The 16,333-nt window shown below is 32.5% G+C and overlaps 2 protein-coding genes across 2 annotated transcripts in view; both read right to left on the reverse strand.

Moving 5' to 3' along the window:
• The window catches only part of LOC118743892 (multiple C2 and transmembrane domain-containing protein), a 110,783-nt gene that overhangs the window by 18,136 nt on the left and 76,314 nt on the right, over positions 1–16,333 (reverse strand). The window lies entirely within an intron of this gene.
• On the reverse strand, positions 10,000–14,753 carry LOC118743036 (cytochrome P450 12b1, mitochondrial-like; the record flags this gene model as incomplete). Its single annotated transcript, XM_036475510.1, is given in 5 exon segments — positions 10,000–10,944; positions 11,021–11,450; positions 13,817–13,933; positions 14,277–14,523; positions 14,624–14,753. Coding segments are annotated over 5 exon segments (1,428 nt in total). The 3' UTR covers positions 10,000–10,365.

Here is a 16,333-nt window from a genome sequence, read left to right on the forward strand (position 1 = left end):
ACCGTAACCGCCTAAGGGTCAAAACATATTGGAGCGGCGACCAAAGCGAAGAGCTAGCATCGCGCACGAAACGAATTATCCATAGATGAAAAAAATGCAAGGACGTCACAAACTTAAATTTATAGTCAACGGCTCTATTGGCTAATAGTCTCTGGGTAAAAAAGTAGGTTTCAATCGACTGAGCTCGAAGTAAACTACTGTTTTATTCTACCCGACCTCTGCAGTGTTTTCGGGCAGAACTAATTGCAATGAAGGAGACCGTTTCGTAACGACTTAACACAATCTACTCAGATCAATAATTTTGATATTAAGTCTCTTAACGCTGCACAGTGTATCGACTATATGATTTAATTATGAAATATGGTAAAGATTTGATAATTGCCACGCCCTCCACTCATGTGGGCGGAAACATTAAACTTTATTCGATTTCGCTGAGATTTAGTTTACGCTCTTTCTTTTATTAGGAAAACCTAAGTATAAAATATGGGGAAGATTGGATCACTAGGGCAACTACAACTCGCAAAAAATATGGGCCCATTCATAAAAATGTGATGGAATTTAGTTTAATTTTGTTTTCGGCTTTCCACTCTCATAAATACAAAGGTTATACTTAAAAATTACGTCTCCCAATTTTGGAGTGATTTTTCCATTGGGCACGTTCAGAAGGCGCAACAGCTCAGTAACTGTTGCGATTGCACCTTCTGAACGCGTTGTTTTGTACTTCTAATCAACTGAACAAATGCGCGTTAGATGATCGTAATATTTTTATGATCATTTGAGACAACATGTTGTGTGTTTTGAATTTGACAGATAATGTATCAAGCCGTTCAGAAGACGCATTACTATCACTGATTTTTTTAGCAATGGTTGCGCTCAACTGCTGCGCCTTCTGAACCTACCCATTGTTTGAAAAATTCTTTGCACGTAACTACGAAAAAACAAGGAGAAAATCTAAACATTAAGAAAATTCATAATTACATATATTTGCAAAGTCGCGCGAAATGATCCAATTATATGCTCGGCAACTACGTGAAACACATTTTTTTTCGCTAATAATTTTTAGCATTCACAATTTCAAATAAATTTTTTGATAAAAAACTATAAAAATAACAAACAAATGATGCCTTCGGCGCCAAACGCGCCTAAACTGTTTATTCGATATTGCGCCGATTTAAGTATTTCGGTGTAAGTAAATGATGTAAATGTTTGTATTTATGACGTCCACTTTTCTCTCGCTAAAACCTACTGTTTTTTTTTTTGTCAACTGTCACCATGACTTTTTTCGACCTGCCTCCATATAGTCGAAACACTGTGCCAAACTAAACTCAAGCAGCTAACAGGAGCTGCACTACACCAGGTGACATTGAACTGCACTTTAGACGTTGCATGGATCCCTCGTAAGAGGGACATACCAGGCAACTGAAACGTCACAAATTTCTTGCAAATGTCGCATTTGTTGCAAAATTTGCCACCTTGCGACACAGCGGATTACTTTTGTATGGAAACTCTCCTGCGACAAAATTGCGACATTGAAATAATATTTGAGCTGGCAATCATTGCAAACTCAAAGTCGCGAAACAGATGATATGTTATTGTCCTCGAATACTTCTTGGAAAAGTATATCAGTTAAAACACTTTTCTTTTTCACTTATGCGCGGCATTTTTTTTTTTTTTTAATTTTACATTAGTAATCTGGAGTTGCGATATGTCGTGCATACAACTTTGTGCGTAACGTTGCCATTTCGCCAAAAATGCCACTTTGCGACGTTTTATGAATCACACTATTATTTTGATTCTGCTGATAAAATTGTTTAACATTTTTATGTAGACTTTGACAGCCCAATTCTGTATCGGTATCAAAAATTTTTTTACTGACAAATTTAAACTTTTTCATATATATTTCCGTAAACAAAAAACTGTGGCAAGAATTTGTCAATGATACAATTTACAGCCATAAGCTTGAACTCTTTTGTCTGCTGAGGTGATTTTTTAGAAAAAAAAAATTTAAACTAAATGTATTTTGTAAAAAAATCGATTTTTGGAGGTATTTTCAAATCGGTCTAGTACACGTAAATTTTGATACCTTTCCACAGTTTTTAAGCAGAAACCTTAGAATATACATATTTTATAATTCCGATGGAAAAAGTACCGATTTTTTTTTAATGTAGTATCGCTCTAATGTGCACCGTGCCTAAGAAAGGTTACATGACCCATCGAGTTCGCGTCGAGCGATTCGATCATAATAAATAATTTAACTGAAATCAGTCTATGTACTTAATAAAAAAAAAAACAATGTTATTAGTATGAAGATGGATATGTTGCACCCCGCCGAATTCTAGCAGGGCTGAAATATTAATTGACTTTAAATCTAATATATTTGGCATATTATTGAAACCTATTCATATAAATTCATAAACTAGCTGATTATAGCTAGTCAAAATCTAAATTTCGGAGTATCCCATAAAGTTTATATTTTAGGAACCACCCCAGTATGTATTCAGATTTCATAGCTGACCGAGTAGGTCTTATAGGGGATTCAATTTTAAGAAAGGAAAGAACTAAATTCAATCGCTCCCATGGTACTACAGTGGGCCACTTAGCCTTTGGGTACACACAGTGTTACAATTTCTCTAGCTTAAAATTCATGATGCATTCTTTTTTTAAACAAATTTAATTTAGATGTCAAGACAATTTACTGAAGAAATTTTGAAGTTCAAAGTCTACTCTTTTCTAAGGAAAATGCTTTTAATATACAGCAGTTGAAATAGCCGAGAGAACAAAAGAGTTTTCATCTGAAAATCCTAAATGATAGAATAATAAGCGTTGATATTATATTCTTACTAAGTAGTTTTGTTGTTTAAGTCATGTACGCATGTAGCCACGTTTGCATTTGTTTAGCAGCTGGATGAACAAAAACTGCACTGGAAGAATATATTTTTCCTACTCATATATAAATAATTGGGTGGTTCACAAGGTGTCGTACTTGTCGTATTGTTGTATGTTGTAAGGTTTTTAGCGGCTAAATAAATGTTTAGAGGACTTGAAATCACCACCAACTATTTTTTAATTGTGTGTTCATAATACAGCTTTTATGTTAGCTTGCGAATTCCTTAAATATAGTTTTAGTCGTTTAAAGTTTATGACATACAACAGTACGACAGTATACAACACCTTGTGAACTCCTTAAATATAACTAATATGATAGCATAGATTCTGCAGCGTATAGTTTCATGCTTTATCACACCAATACTTTATCTAAATAATTTTCATCCACACTTTTTATCTCTCCTTCTTATTTAAATTACGCTCATACACACACTTTTTTATCACTTTTTCGGTCTACTTTCTATCCGCATTTGTTCTTATTTTCTAAATAATTGTGCAACTGCATTGCTGGCACCAATGCAAATTTAATCCGTTTTGCATTTCCCAGACACTCGCCATCTCAAACCTTTTCATTTCGGCTGATTGTCACTACTTTAGCTTAACTAATTTCATTTGTAACTTTCGCCACCGTGTCTCTTTACTAATGCCAAACGTGTACACTACTAACATTCTCATTTGCCAGGCGGAAGAGTTGCGCCGCAAAAAGGAAGCACAATTACGACAGTACGTCTTCTTTCAGTTGCGCATACATCTAAAGAGCGGCAGCGATTTGATGGCCATGGACAAGAATGGTGAGTTGCATACAGACACACACACACACACTCGTGCATAAATAATTTTGTTTGAAAATTCCAGCATATTTTAATATAATCCAATTTGTTTGCTTAGGTCTTGTCGTAAGCGCTTCATTTTCAGCGTTTCTTCTTAATCCCAAATCTAATTACATACACACTTTTATTCTTTTGTTTCCAACCGTTTATGCAGGACTTAGTGATCCTTATGTAAAATTCAAAGTTGGCGGTCGACTGCTGCATAAATCGCGCACCATTCATCGGGACCTGAATCCGGTGTGGGATGAAGTGTTCATTGTGCCCATCGAAGACCCCTTTCTGCCCATTAATGTGAAGGTGAGTGTTTCTAATTTAAAGAAAAAAATTTATGTAATTTATATAGTCAGTATCAATGCAAACCCCAAAAATTATGCTTTGGGTAACACTTTTGAATTCTGGTACGACTATTTAAGCTCACGGCACTAAAGAATTTAATGGTGGTCCTACAAACTTTAACATCTAAATTTGGTAGGCATAGGGGACCACTTTATTTGGTCCTACGAACAAAATAAAGACAACCGCGGAAATTTATAAAATTTAAACAAATTTTTTGGGGCTTTTAGGGTTTGAAAAAAACTTTAATAAAACAAAATTAATTTGAAAAAAATTGATATGATTTTGATTTCACATAAGTTCATAAACTCGCTGAGCCAAGTCAAAATTTTGTTGAATTTTTTAATTTATTAATTTAATTTTTTAAACACCTAGTTTTTTTTAATTTTCGCGTATGTCTTTATGTTGCACGTAGAACAAAATAAAGGGGTACCCCATGATGTTGATATTTTAAGGACCACCCTACTCTGCAGTGATACCTGTGCTAAATAAGTCTATAGGTCCATTCAATAACTTTTCCAGTAAGGATTTGCAGCGAGAGCGTAAAAGAAAAATAGGGAGTAAAATTGAGAGGTAGAGAAAATTTCCAGAAAAAGTAATTGACCACAAAACTATTAAAAACTTGCAACTTACGCCATTTTGACACTTTCTGACGGTTAAGTTTTGACGCGCGATTTTCTTTTTGATTGGGAATATTTCCCATCGTAATAAAAATAAAAAAAATATACATACGTTAGATTTGAATTGTTCATGCATATTTTCATTTCACTAATTATGTTTCATCGAATCATCCTCCTAAACACTTTGTTTACATTTGAATTTGAAACATAACCTTACTTTATGACACCTGCAAATTCCTGCTAGTAAAATTTTTACTTGCATGAATTTGCAGCTCTCTCCAGTTGTTACGCTCTCAAAATCGCACACTTTTGCAACTTTTTTGGGTTATTGAATGCATTTCCAGAAAAAAAATTGCAATTACTAGTAATAATTCGTAAAAATTTTTTGATATTGAATGGACTTTATATAAAGGCTGAATTTCTTTATTCATTCTGAACGTTTGGAATAAACTTTTCTGTTTATTTATTCTTTAGAACGTTCCGGTGGATATGTTGACGTATATTTCAAACGCATTCTGTTTATTCCGGCTGTGAAATGGGATTATCCGGAATGTATAAAGAAACGCAGCCAAAAAAAAGAAATCAGGAGCTCCAAAAGAGGTTCCTAGCAACACTACTGTCGTAGCCTTTAAAAAACTTCTGAGACGCTAAAAACTCGAAGATTCTTCTGAATTCCTATCCGAAGTGGTTTTCTTGCCCAAACCAAGCGAAAACAAAATTTTTTTTTTTTTTTGCAATCCAATAAGACGAGCAATAATTTTCTTGTTACTCAAAAAAATGTGAGCGGCAACAATAGAATAATAATGAATTTTATTGGCGGTACAAGTAAAAATAAATGCAGGCACATTACACCGTACCACCTAACAAACAAACAAAAAAAGTTCGCCGTACCTACACCACTGAGTCTAAAGTATTTTTACAAGACAATTTCGGAAAAAATGATGGCCGCCTTTTTAAATTTTTTCGGTAGTAATAAAGATTCTTCAAATAGCTCTACTGTAATAATCAAATCAGTTAATAGTATTAATAGTAAAAAAATATCTCAACTCCTGCACCACCTATCGGATTAGTATAATCTTTCTTATTTCATTGTCATCGGGTTCTTAGCCAACTGTAAACTTTGAAGTCACTAGATCTTCGGGAAGTTAGTTAAAAATGTATTGCAAAATTTAACCCTAAAAAACATACATACATACATACCGAGAAAGTTAAATGAAAGCTTGTAAAAACTTTCTTAGCAAAAAGTTTTATGATGTTTGAGAGCTTTAATTTACTGACATTAAGGTGGCATGCTAAAACGATAAGTATTGAGATCGCGTGGATAAGTAATGTAACGGGGTATTTGAGGTCAATGAACTTTTGTGGGAAAAAATTGTCTCCTCGAAACCAAAATATCGACTTGTCATATTTTAGGATCCGATTCCTGTGGAATCAAACACTTCGTTAGGGTGGTAAGGAACTGAGATCTAGTTCATAAGATACTTGAACGCGGTACTTAAGGTCTATGAATTTTGGCCAAAAAGGTGTCTACTTCGGAAAAGATATCAATCCGACTACAAATGCAAAGATATGGCCAAAAATGTTAAAGGGCGATCCCTACGTGCGGCCATAAAAATTGCTTGTTTCCATAATGAAACCATCAGCACTACGCAAGAAACCAAGAACAAAAATGTCGAAAACGTTCTCAATGTGAATTATATAAGAAAAGAAACTTGTGGAAAGTTCCCAAAAAGAACAAATTGCACAAAATACTTTCGGTAACATTTCTAAGAGAACAAAAGTCTCCAAAACTTATTGGAAAAGAACTAAACGGGAACAAATGTCTATGAAACTTTCTCGCGAATAGCAATTTGGGAACTAAAGTATCAGAAACTTTCTAACACAGAACGAAACGGCAATAAATCTTCTCTGAATTTTTTGTGAGGAATCAAAGCGAGAACAAAATATTTCAAATAGCTATTATTAGTTTGAAATGTTTGAATATTAAAATTAATCAAAAACTAACTGAAAAATAATTATGCAAATTAAATCAATGAAAGTCTTAAGACACGATTTTTTCTTGCACAGAAAATTAAACATTGTCCCATATATGAACAGTTCACCCTAATGATAAACGATCTGGAAGTTGAAATGATCCGGTTAGGCTTAGAATTAATAATCGTGGTTGTCACTTAAACGATTTTTCATCCCAGTACGCAGTCGCCGCTGTCATTGTTATCGTTAACTTCTCAAAACCTTTGGTTCTCGTTTTGTTTTCTGACAGAACGTTCCGCAGACTGTTGTTCTTAATTGATCCTCCTTGAAAACGTTTTCGATACTTTCGTTTAATTTTGTTATCATTGGAAACGTTTCCGAAAGTTTCGTTTTCATTCTGTTCTCCTATTTTTAAAGTTTGTTTTTTGCGGAAACGTTCTCAGCTCTCAACACTTTTGTTCCGTTCTGGTCCTTTTGGGGGAACATTCTTGAAATTACCTTTTGTTCTCATGCAGAACTCAACCAAAACTGGAGCGCGTTCTCGGTCTCTGCACGAAACTAAAAAAAAACTGAAAAAAATTCAAAACAAAAATATCGCAGACATTAGCTTAACCACCGCCTCATCGGGGATGTGTATAAGTGGCGCGGTAGTTAGATTCTGAAGCTCTTCTATAAAACATAGCCCGCCTGGTCGTTTCTTTAAAATTCCGCATTGGCGCTGATCAAATAGCATAAATGGCACTCACTCAGTTATCTTCAGTTTGAATGGACTCGAGTATTTAATGCTTGCATTTTACACCGTTTACCTGAATTTATCACAATCTTGTATTTCTGATATTTGATTACGTTTGTGACAAAGCCATTAACAAAATTCATTCACGCAAATTTATTTTTTTTTTGGAAAGAAATGATTTAAGAGCTTATATGTACATTTAACTAGAAATATTATCTCATCAAATTAATATGCATAGGTATACACTAACACCAACCATAATTCATGCTGTCATGCTAATAAATATCACTGAAATTATTATCACTTTAATTATCAATTCAATTTGTCATTCTAAAACTCTGCAGGTATTCGATTACGATTGGGGATTGCAGGATGATTTTATGGGTTCAGCGCAAATCGATTTAACCCAACTGGAATTGGGTAAAGCAGAAGATGTCTGTCTGCCATTGCATGACATAAATCACCCAGAGCGACAAATGGGTGAAATACTCATAAATCTAACACTTTGGCCGCGCAGTCAAGAGGATAAAGAAATGGTGAGTCAATTCAAATTAAAATTGAATTTCCTCTATATTTAGTATTGTGCGCCGGAATGGATTGAAATGATTAAGTACATACATACATACATACATACATACATACATATGTGTGGGAGTTGAATTAAATTTATGTAGGTTTGGATGAAATAGTCGGGGGAAAGGAGCAGCTCAAAAGACGACCAGGCTAGAGCGAAGCAGACAGCGTGTGAAACCTCAGGCAGTCATTTATCACTTGTTTGGTGATTTTGATAAGTTTCTTTTTTTCTTGCGCGTGTGAGAATAAAACTTTGCTGAATAGCGGAAAAGTGCGTCGCAATGAAATGCGGAAGCCGCCAAGCTGTCAAAATAACTAGATAGCTGAGAAAATTATGCTATAAAGTGACTTAACGAGCTGCTGTGGGTGTGTTTTTTTTGCTATTTCTTGGTGCATAAGGTCGGCTGGAGTATTATTATATTTATATCCACATATTTTCACATGCTACAAAACTACTCACATATTTTTTTATTTTTATACTTATAAATACACACATATGTTACAATGTATTGCAATATTTTCATTCCATATTCTTTTTTCTTTGGTCGTTTTTTTGATTTGTGGTTTAATAAATATATAAGACGCATGAACAATATACATACATATGTATATTTGTATGTAAGAATTAACTTCCTTTATATTAAGTTCATGTTGGTTTATTTCCCTTGACATTGAACTTGACACAAATGCAGGTGTAATATGATGTGGGAAAATTAAGTCATACAACCCAACTAGATTTAGCAGACCCGTGGGATTTGTTTTTCATGAGGCTGTATTATATTTATTAATGTATTTTTATTTCGTATAAAATTTAATAAAATGACATAAACACAAAGGTATGGAAATTTTTGAATTGAAAATTAGATACTTGCTGTCACAGTTGGTGTTGATAAATTTGACATGATACGATTATATGTAATTCCGTAATATACTCCTGAGTTCCGGTAGGCTTAAAAGTTTTATATTTTGATCAGCTATAAGAGTGCTACAAAAACCATTCTTAATTATACGGAATATACATATCGCTAGCTTAGAAAGAAAAGTTGCTAAGTCCCATTTTAAAAAATTTACTGGAGAGGAAAAAATCTTCCTATAGCCATTTTCTTTAACTATTTCGCAAGACTTTGAATCAAACATTTTGCGCGTTTAAAGCAAAGCAAAACTCCATAAGAATCAGAAGGATTCGATATTTATTAAAAGATGTCGTATTATTTTGGCCTTATCGGATTTGTGGTGCTTCCTTGGACTTAGCAGATTTTCCTTTTATTGCCTATGGAGAGGAAAAAATAAAACAAGTACCTTTATAATTTTCGCAACGATGCGTATTCAATTTCTGTAGCCTCCTATATCAAAATATGAGTTTTCATAAAAAGTGGACTTAGCAACTTTTCACTCTAAGCTAGCGATATGTATGTACCTATAATTTCATTGCCAATTATATGGCAGTGCCTTTTATGTAACTAATACAAATGCTAACTAATAACCGAATTGGACCACAATTCGATTTGTCCAAATACCTGAAATCCGGTGAATAAATCTGAAGCGAATTTTAGACGTGGGTGTTGCATGGCGGATAATCTTATTACTTTAACCCTTCTGTGACATCCTTGATACAGCTGTACCAATTCGGATTTGGAGAACACATTTTTGGTATTAAATATTTATGCATCTCTAGAGACCAAGGGCGTAGCCAGGTGGATGAGGAGGGGAAGGGAGGGGAGGGGGTCTTTGTTTGCAGCTTCTCCTAAAGCTTACAATACGAAGGCGAATTCACAAAAAATCTATACAGGTCATTTTCACACAAAGTTCCATTTTTTTGTCCCTCCTTTTTAAATTATTTTAAGTTGGTAAAAACAATAAATCAGAAACTGTATTCTACGATCCCAATAATGAACCACCAACAAAGCTGTTTTCCATTATTTATTTTTCTTTTGTGAACGGTATTTCTTTGAGATATTTTACCTGCTCCATAAAAAATGTTTGTGCCCGCTCAGGTTATTCGATAATAAACATGAAAAAGTTAGATCCAAAAAAACAATGAAATAAATCGTTAGTGTTTGTCATGACTAACATAACTATTATTGTTTTATTATATTTTTTCCTGAAAAATTTCATCAGTATAAGCGCGACTTTCTATCGTAATATTGTCCCTCCGCATTTTCCAGAATGCCACTTTTTTAATTTTGTTGTGATATTAACATTAGTTGTTTTACTTGCCCAATGATCTAATTACATAAGAATCAACATAAGTGAACTTATCATTGTACCATGGCAAGTACGGCTACACTAAGAAAAAATCAACCAAAAACTTGGTTTTATAAAAATAGCTAATACAAAAATTTTTTTGTAATTTAAATTCCACCATTTACAAACAGTTTTAATACTCGTGTATAATTTACAAATATAACATATAATCTTATAATCTTTCAAATTTGAAATGCATCTCGCCGCATGGCATTAGAACTATATTACTTTTATACTCTAATGGCTTCTCGCTCTCCCAAGTCACGCGATAATTGCGAAACAGCCTTGTCAGTAAGGTTTCAAGCTCCATCTCAGCAAGACGTTTACCAATACAGGTGCGTGGTCCAAAGCCAAATGGCAAATAAACGAAAGGATTATTTTTCTTTGTAATTGGACAGCTAGAGCTTTGAGATTTAAGCCAACGCTCTGGCAAAAATTCTTTGTTTCTCTCAAAATACTCTTCGCTATTACAGAGCGACATATTCGCCATAAATACACCCACACCTTTGGGAACTCGATAGCCCGACAATACAAGATCATGGCCTGAGAAGCGGAAATTCGCAGTGGCGATAGGTTTAAAGCGCAGCGCTTCCTTGATACACGCCCGCAAATAAGGCAAGTTTTTGGTATTTTCCTGGGTGAGTGGTGCATTTTCTTGTGGCAGCAGTGTAAGCAGTTCTTTCCGTAATGCTTCTTGCTTTTCAGGGTTCGTACTAAGCAAGTAGAGTGTAGAAATGAAGGCCGACGAAGTCTGCAAGTATTGTAGAAGTTGGCAAGAAAAAATATGTAATGTCATGTTATTTGTTCTTTAAATTTATTTGTTTTACCGTATCCATGCCAGCCATCAGCATATCCATAGCCATAACCATCGCCACCTTTTTATCTATACGATAAAGCTTTTCCAACACACTCTTTCCTTCGACATTTTGCTCGCTTGCAAACTTCGCCATTGCTTTTTCGATGTAATCTGTTGTTACTTCGGTAATGTTGTCAAGGGCTTTTATGAGTTTCTTGAAACCTGGTGTCTCAAAGTATCTCCAAAAGGACGGCGAAACGTCGTAATGATAGGCCATATTGAGGAACACCGTCATATTGTCGACAAGCTTTTGAGCTTTTGCATCCACTTGATGCCTGGAGAAGAGTCCCATACGTGTGTTGAGCGCTACCAAGGCGACAGACTCCAAAGCCCACATTTTTATTTCCTCTGTTAAATCAGCGGTCAGTCTGCCTGTGCTGGGATCGATCAGTGTATCAAATCTATGGGTGGTCAAATTGTATGCGGAAATAAGCGAGTGGTAATTTCTTTATTTTTTTTTGTATTCATGCTTTTCTCTGTAAATAAAATATTTTTATTTTTATATACACTGCCGAAAAAAGTATTGGCTCAGATAATTTTTGGCAATTTTTTCACGCAGTTGCTTCCATTAAAAAAAAAAAAAGATTTCGAAAATACTTTGTATTTTTTACTAACTTAGCTTTAACTTTTTGCAGCTAGAATTTAATAGGATACAAAACCGCATACTCGAAGGAATTCCAAAAAATCTGATTTATTGAATTTTCGCAAATTTTGCACAAACTTTAGAACTTATATTTTTATGTGTTTTTCTTCTGGGAATAAACGATATTTTTTTAAAAGTTTGCGGAAAAGGATTAGAATAAAAATTGTTTTATATATTGTGAAAAATTCTATGTGCCAATACTTTTTTCCGGCAGTGTATATTTAACATTGTTTTTCCCCATCCCAAAAACAGCGTTGTTTGTTCTAGCATAAAGAAATTTATTTATGTGTATTTATGCCATGCATATTTTAGAATGTTTAAAAATTTTCATGAAAAGGAAATTTAAATATTTACTTAACAAAAACAGTATTAGTTAAAGATGCCCCTAAAAAAACTAATTAAATGAAAAAGTCTTTTGGAAATCCATAGCTAACCTCAGTAAAAAGCGGTAATACTCAGAAAAATTAGAAAATTAATTTCAACGGCAAACTTTTAAAAATTTTCATGAAACAAAAATTTAACATTTACTTAACAAAACAACAGCGCTAGTTAAAGATGCTTCTTAGCTAATGCTTCCTCAAAAACTCTACGTGATGGATTTTTTTTATAAACTTTTTCGTAGCTAAATACCTAATACCTACTCAAACTGATTATTATTTTTTTATAAGGAATAATGCGAGACGTGATGACATTTACATAGTTTATTTATATAGGATTTTTAAAAAATTTCGCGTAAAATACAAAAATTAATTAGTTTAAATTAAATGTTTTTTTTTAAACAACACTCTTCAAGACTAAGTAAATCAGAAAAACGTGTGGAAATTCATTGTTTAAAAGAAAAATATTTTTTTTTTATTTAATTTAATCTTTAGAAACTTTTTATAGAATCTTAAATTAATTTTCTTTTATATTTTCGATTTCGCTTTAGAAATTAAAATTTTATTTTTTTTCTTCTTTTTCGATTTTGTTTCCTTTTCTAATTTAATTTTTAGATTTTATTGTTCTAAAGAAAAGAAAGACTGTGGTTGGTTGAAAGACAGTTGTCAGAATTGCCCTGTTACCTTAATTTTTTTTGTTTAATTAAATTTTAAAGACTTATTTTATGTATTTTTCTTCTTTAATTATAAAATTGTTTTCTTATTTTAATTTTCTTTAAATATTTAGAGTTTTAGCACTTACCTTTTTTTAGAACTTAATATTATATTTTTAAAATATATTTTTTTAAAAAAGTAAAATATTTGTTTTAGTCTAATTAAATTTTAAGAAACTTATTTTATTTATTTCTTTTTTAAATACCTTTATTTCTTCTTTTATTTTAATTTACTTGTAATTTGTAAAGTTTATTGTTTAAGAGAGAGAAACACTTTTTACCTTAAAATTTTTAGGTACTAATTTGTTTATTTCTGTTTAATTTAATTTATTTTTCCTTTATTAATTTAATTTGGTTTTAATTTTTTTTTGTTTATTTTTCTTTAATTTTTAAGTGGATAGATATTATTAAAGTAGGTGTATTTATTCATTGTTACTTTATTTTAATTTAATTTATTTTTTTTTTATTTTCTTGCCAGTTTTTAATGTTTTAAAAAGATGTATATTTTTTTTTTAATTTAAAGAAAATTAGAAGCAAATTTTCTCGGAAAATCAACGTGATGGAATTTCTCCATTATTTTTTAAGTAAATTAAGGTTGAGATTAAACTAAGATCAGGATTTAGACTTAGATTAAAACTAAGATCAGGCTTAAGACTTAGATTCAGATTAAGATTAAGATTAAGTTTAAAATTACGATTTCGATAAGGATTAAGACTAAGATCAAGGTTAAGATTTAGATTACGATTAAGATTAATATTCACATTCAGACTAAGACAGAAAATGGGGGTTGAGATTGAGATAAATAAATGTTCATTATTGTGCATAAAAAAGTTTCATGCCAGTCGCGCGTAGAATTCACAAACAACTCTTTTCGTAAATAAATACTTTATAACACACTGTTCCTTTTTTAGCTGGTGTACTTTTAACCCTACTAAATATTGTACCCGTATTATAATAAACAAATTTACCGCGACTTTCTTAATTGACTAAATGAATGTTTAAAATAAGCAGAGAACACTAAGTCATTAGATTACCTTGTTAAGAACTCCTGTGCGATTTCATCGATGGCTGGCAAGTTCTGTCTGATATTCTGAACCTTCATCATCACTGGATTAACTTTATTGCGTATTTCACCCCATGACCTGCCTTGACTTTAAAAATATTATTCGATTATTTACTTATAGGATTGCATATAGTACATGTGTATCGTCCTCTGAAAAAACGACACAACTCAAAACTAAAAAAAAACTCCTTATTACTGATCCATGCCTAATTCTTACTAAAATAAGTAGAAAAGATTAGACAAAAATTAGATACATACATACATGTGGCCCCTTAGATTAGTAAGGATCTTGTTTTTTTTTTAGTTTTGAGTTATGTCGTTATTTCAGGGGTCCATCTATATGTTTTAGTAAAAATATATGCACATATTTACATATGTATGTATAAGTATATGTATATATTTTTTTTTTGTTACTTAATTATCAAACTTACGAGGTAACCAATCCGGCAACACCTTGAAAAATTTCTGGACGTACATTCATGCGATAATGCGCAAAACTCTCTAGCCCAATTCTAACCGGCCATGGTCCTTCATTTCTGTAGGTTACCTCAAAATCTGCTGGATTAAATGTGAATACCGTATCTGCTTTGCCCAAAGTACCTTTTAGGCGTACAATATCACCATATTGTTCCCGAAAAAATTCTTCAATCGCTATGACATTAGCATTATATAATCTACCTGTGAAAATACGAAGGCGCATAGAAATTTATATGAAATTAAAAATGGATTTAAGTACAAAATGTCTATTTGATGAATTTTGCATCTTTGCATCTTTTACCTCCAGGCATAAAGGCTTTAAGAATTTCAAATGTACTTGGTCCAGGAATATCCATGTAATCTTTGGCATTCAGCCATTCAGGATCCGTGCGAGGCTCATCATATTTTGATTCGAAATGATCCAGAATTATCTGAAAGGATGAGCGTTTTCCATATGAAAGAAAGATTTTTTCTGCGAAAATTCCATATATGTAGAAGAGTTTGAATATAAGCCCCCAATTTATAATTATAATTGTGGAGTTTGGATGTTAATTAACTTATTTTCACTGAGCATTCCAAACGGGAACCCCTTCATAAAATTCATAATGAGGTGAAAAGTTCTGCAACCAATTGCCTAATTCGCTTTGCTGCTGGGTACTACATAACATGTATGTAGATATGTATACATATAGTCTTCAATATTTAGTAAACAATATGTATGTACGTTAGAAAGTATACACTTACACTTTGTGAGCAGGGCAAACTAGTCGATAGTTGACGCATGAACAGCTGATTCAAAGCGCATTTTGAGTACTTGGGTCCACCAGCAATCGAGAAGCTGAATTTTTTTGCTAGCATTTTTGCGATTCGTTGATAATTATTGATAGCATAAAATTTTCGCAAAATAAAACAAATCACAAATCAAGCACTTATGAATGACTGATTTTAGCAAAGGTAAGTAGTACGTATGTATATACGCGATGTACGAGACTCGGCAGAATATCGTCAAATTTATAATAACTAAATATGTGCGCAATCGCTAAATAAAGGCGAGAAACTGAGAACCAGTCTTTTGGCATAACAAATCTAAATAGAAATTGAAATAGTTGAAAGCTCTCCCGCCAGCAAATAAAGGGTGTTGCTGAAAGTTTGTTTATGATTTGTAAAAAAAAAAAAAATAAAACAAAGAGTTTTGCTCAAATTCTAACCATAATAGAAATTGCGGTAGAGATTTAAATAATAACGAAAAAAATGTTTAGTTAATTTTTATCTTAATTTCAAATTGCGAACATCTGACGACTTTTTGCATGGTCTTACTTTTTGAATACTGTATAGCCGGAATATTAAACTTAAGTTCTGGGTCCCAGGCGGTTGTGAATTCGTCGCGAAAAAATTGTTATATTAATATTTTTCGATCCTAATTTATTGTAGTACTGTCGATTCTCTGGAAATTTAACTGATGACTAGAAATCTGGTACATATTTATTCGTTAGATAATAAGATTGTTCACTTGAATAACTTTCTCAGCACTAAAAATCTAAAATAGAGTTGTACATAGAAAAATTGCGCAAATGAAATTTGAACTTTGATTCAATAGCTAAATGTAAGATACTTTCTATCGTTACACCCTGTTTTAGTATTTTGATCTCGTGCAGTTATGGAAGCTCTAATCAAAAGCTCGATAAAAAAAAAAACTATATAATACTAGTGCATAATTATTACAAATTTTGCAAACTCATGGCTGACTTCGTAAAATAAATACTAGGGTGTTCGATTATTCGCATTTTTCCCAAAACCGGTTTTCGTGTTATTCGAAAAATTGCAGTTTGAAAAAAAACTGGTCGCTTAGTTTGAAATTAAGAAAAAACAGAAAAAGCCGATTTTAATTTACATAGTTTTCATACAGTGTAAATGCTTATGTTGGTATAAAGTCATGACCAAAAATTAACAAAAAAGATAGCTTTTAACGGGTGATTTTTTAAGAGCTTGATACCTTTTTTTTTAAAAAAAA

Source organism: Rhagoletis pomonella, unplaced genomic scaffold (genome assembly GCF_013731165.1).
Source record: "Rhagoletis pomonella isolate Grant_MI unplaced genomic scaffold, Rhpom_1.0 Rhpom_scaffold_00007, whole genome shotgun sequence".
NCBI classification, from domain to species: domain Eukaryota; kingdom Metazoa; phylum Arthropoda; class Insecta; order Diptera; family Tephritidae; genus Rhagoletis; species Rhagoletis pomonella.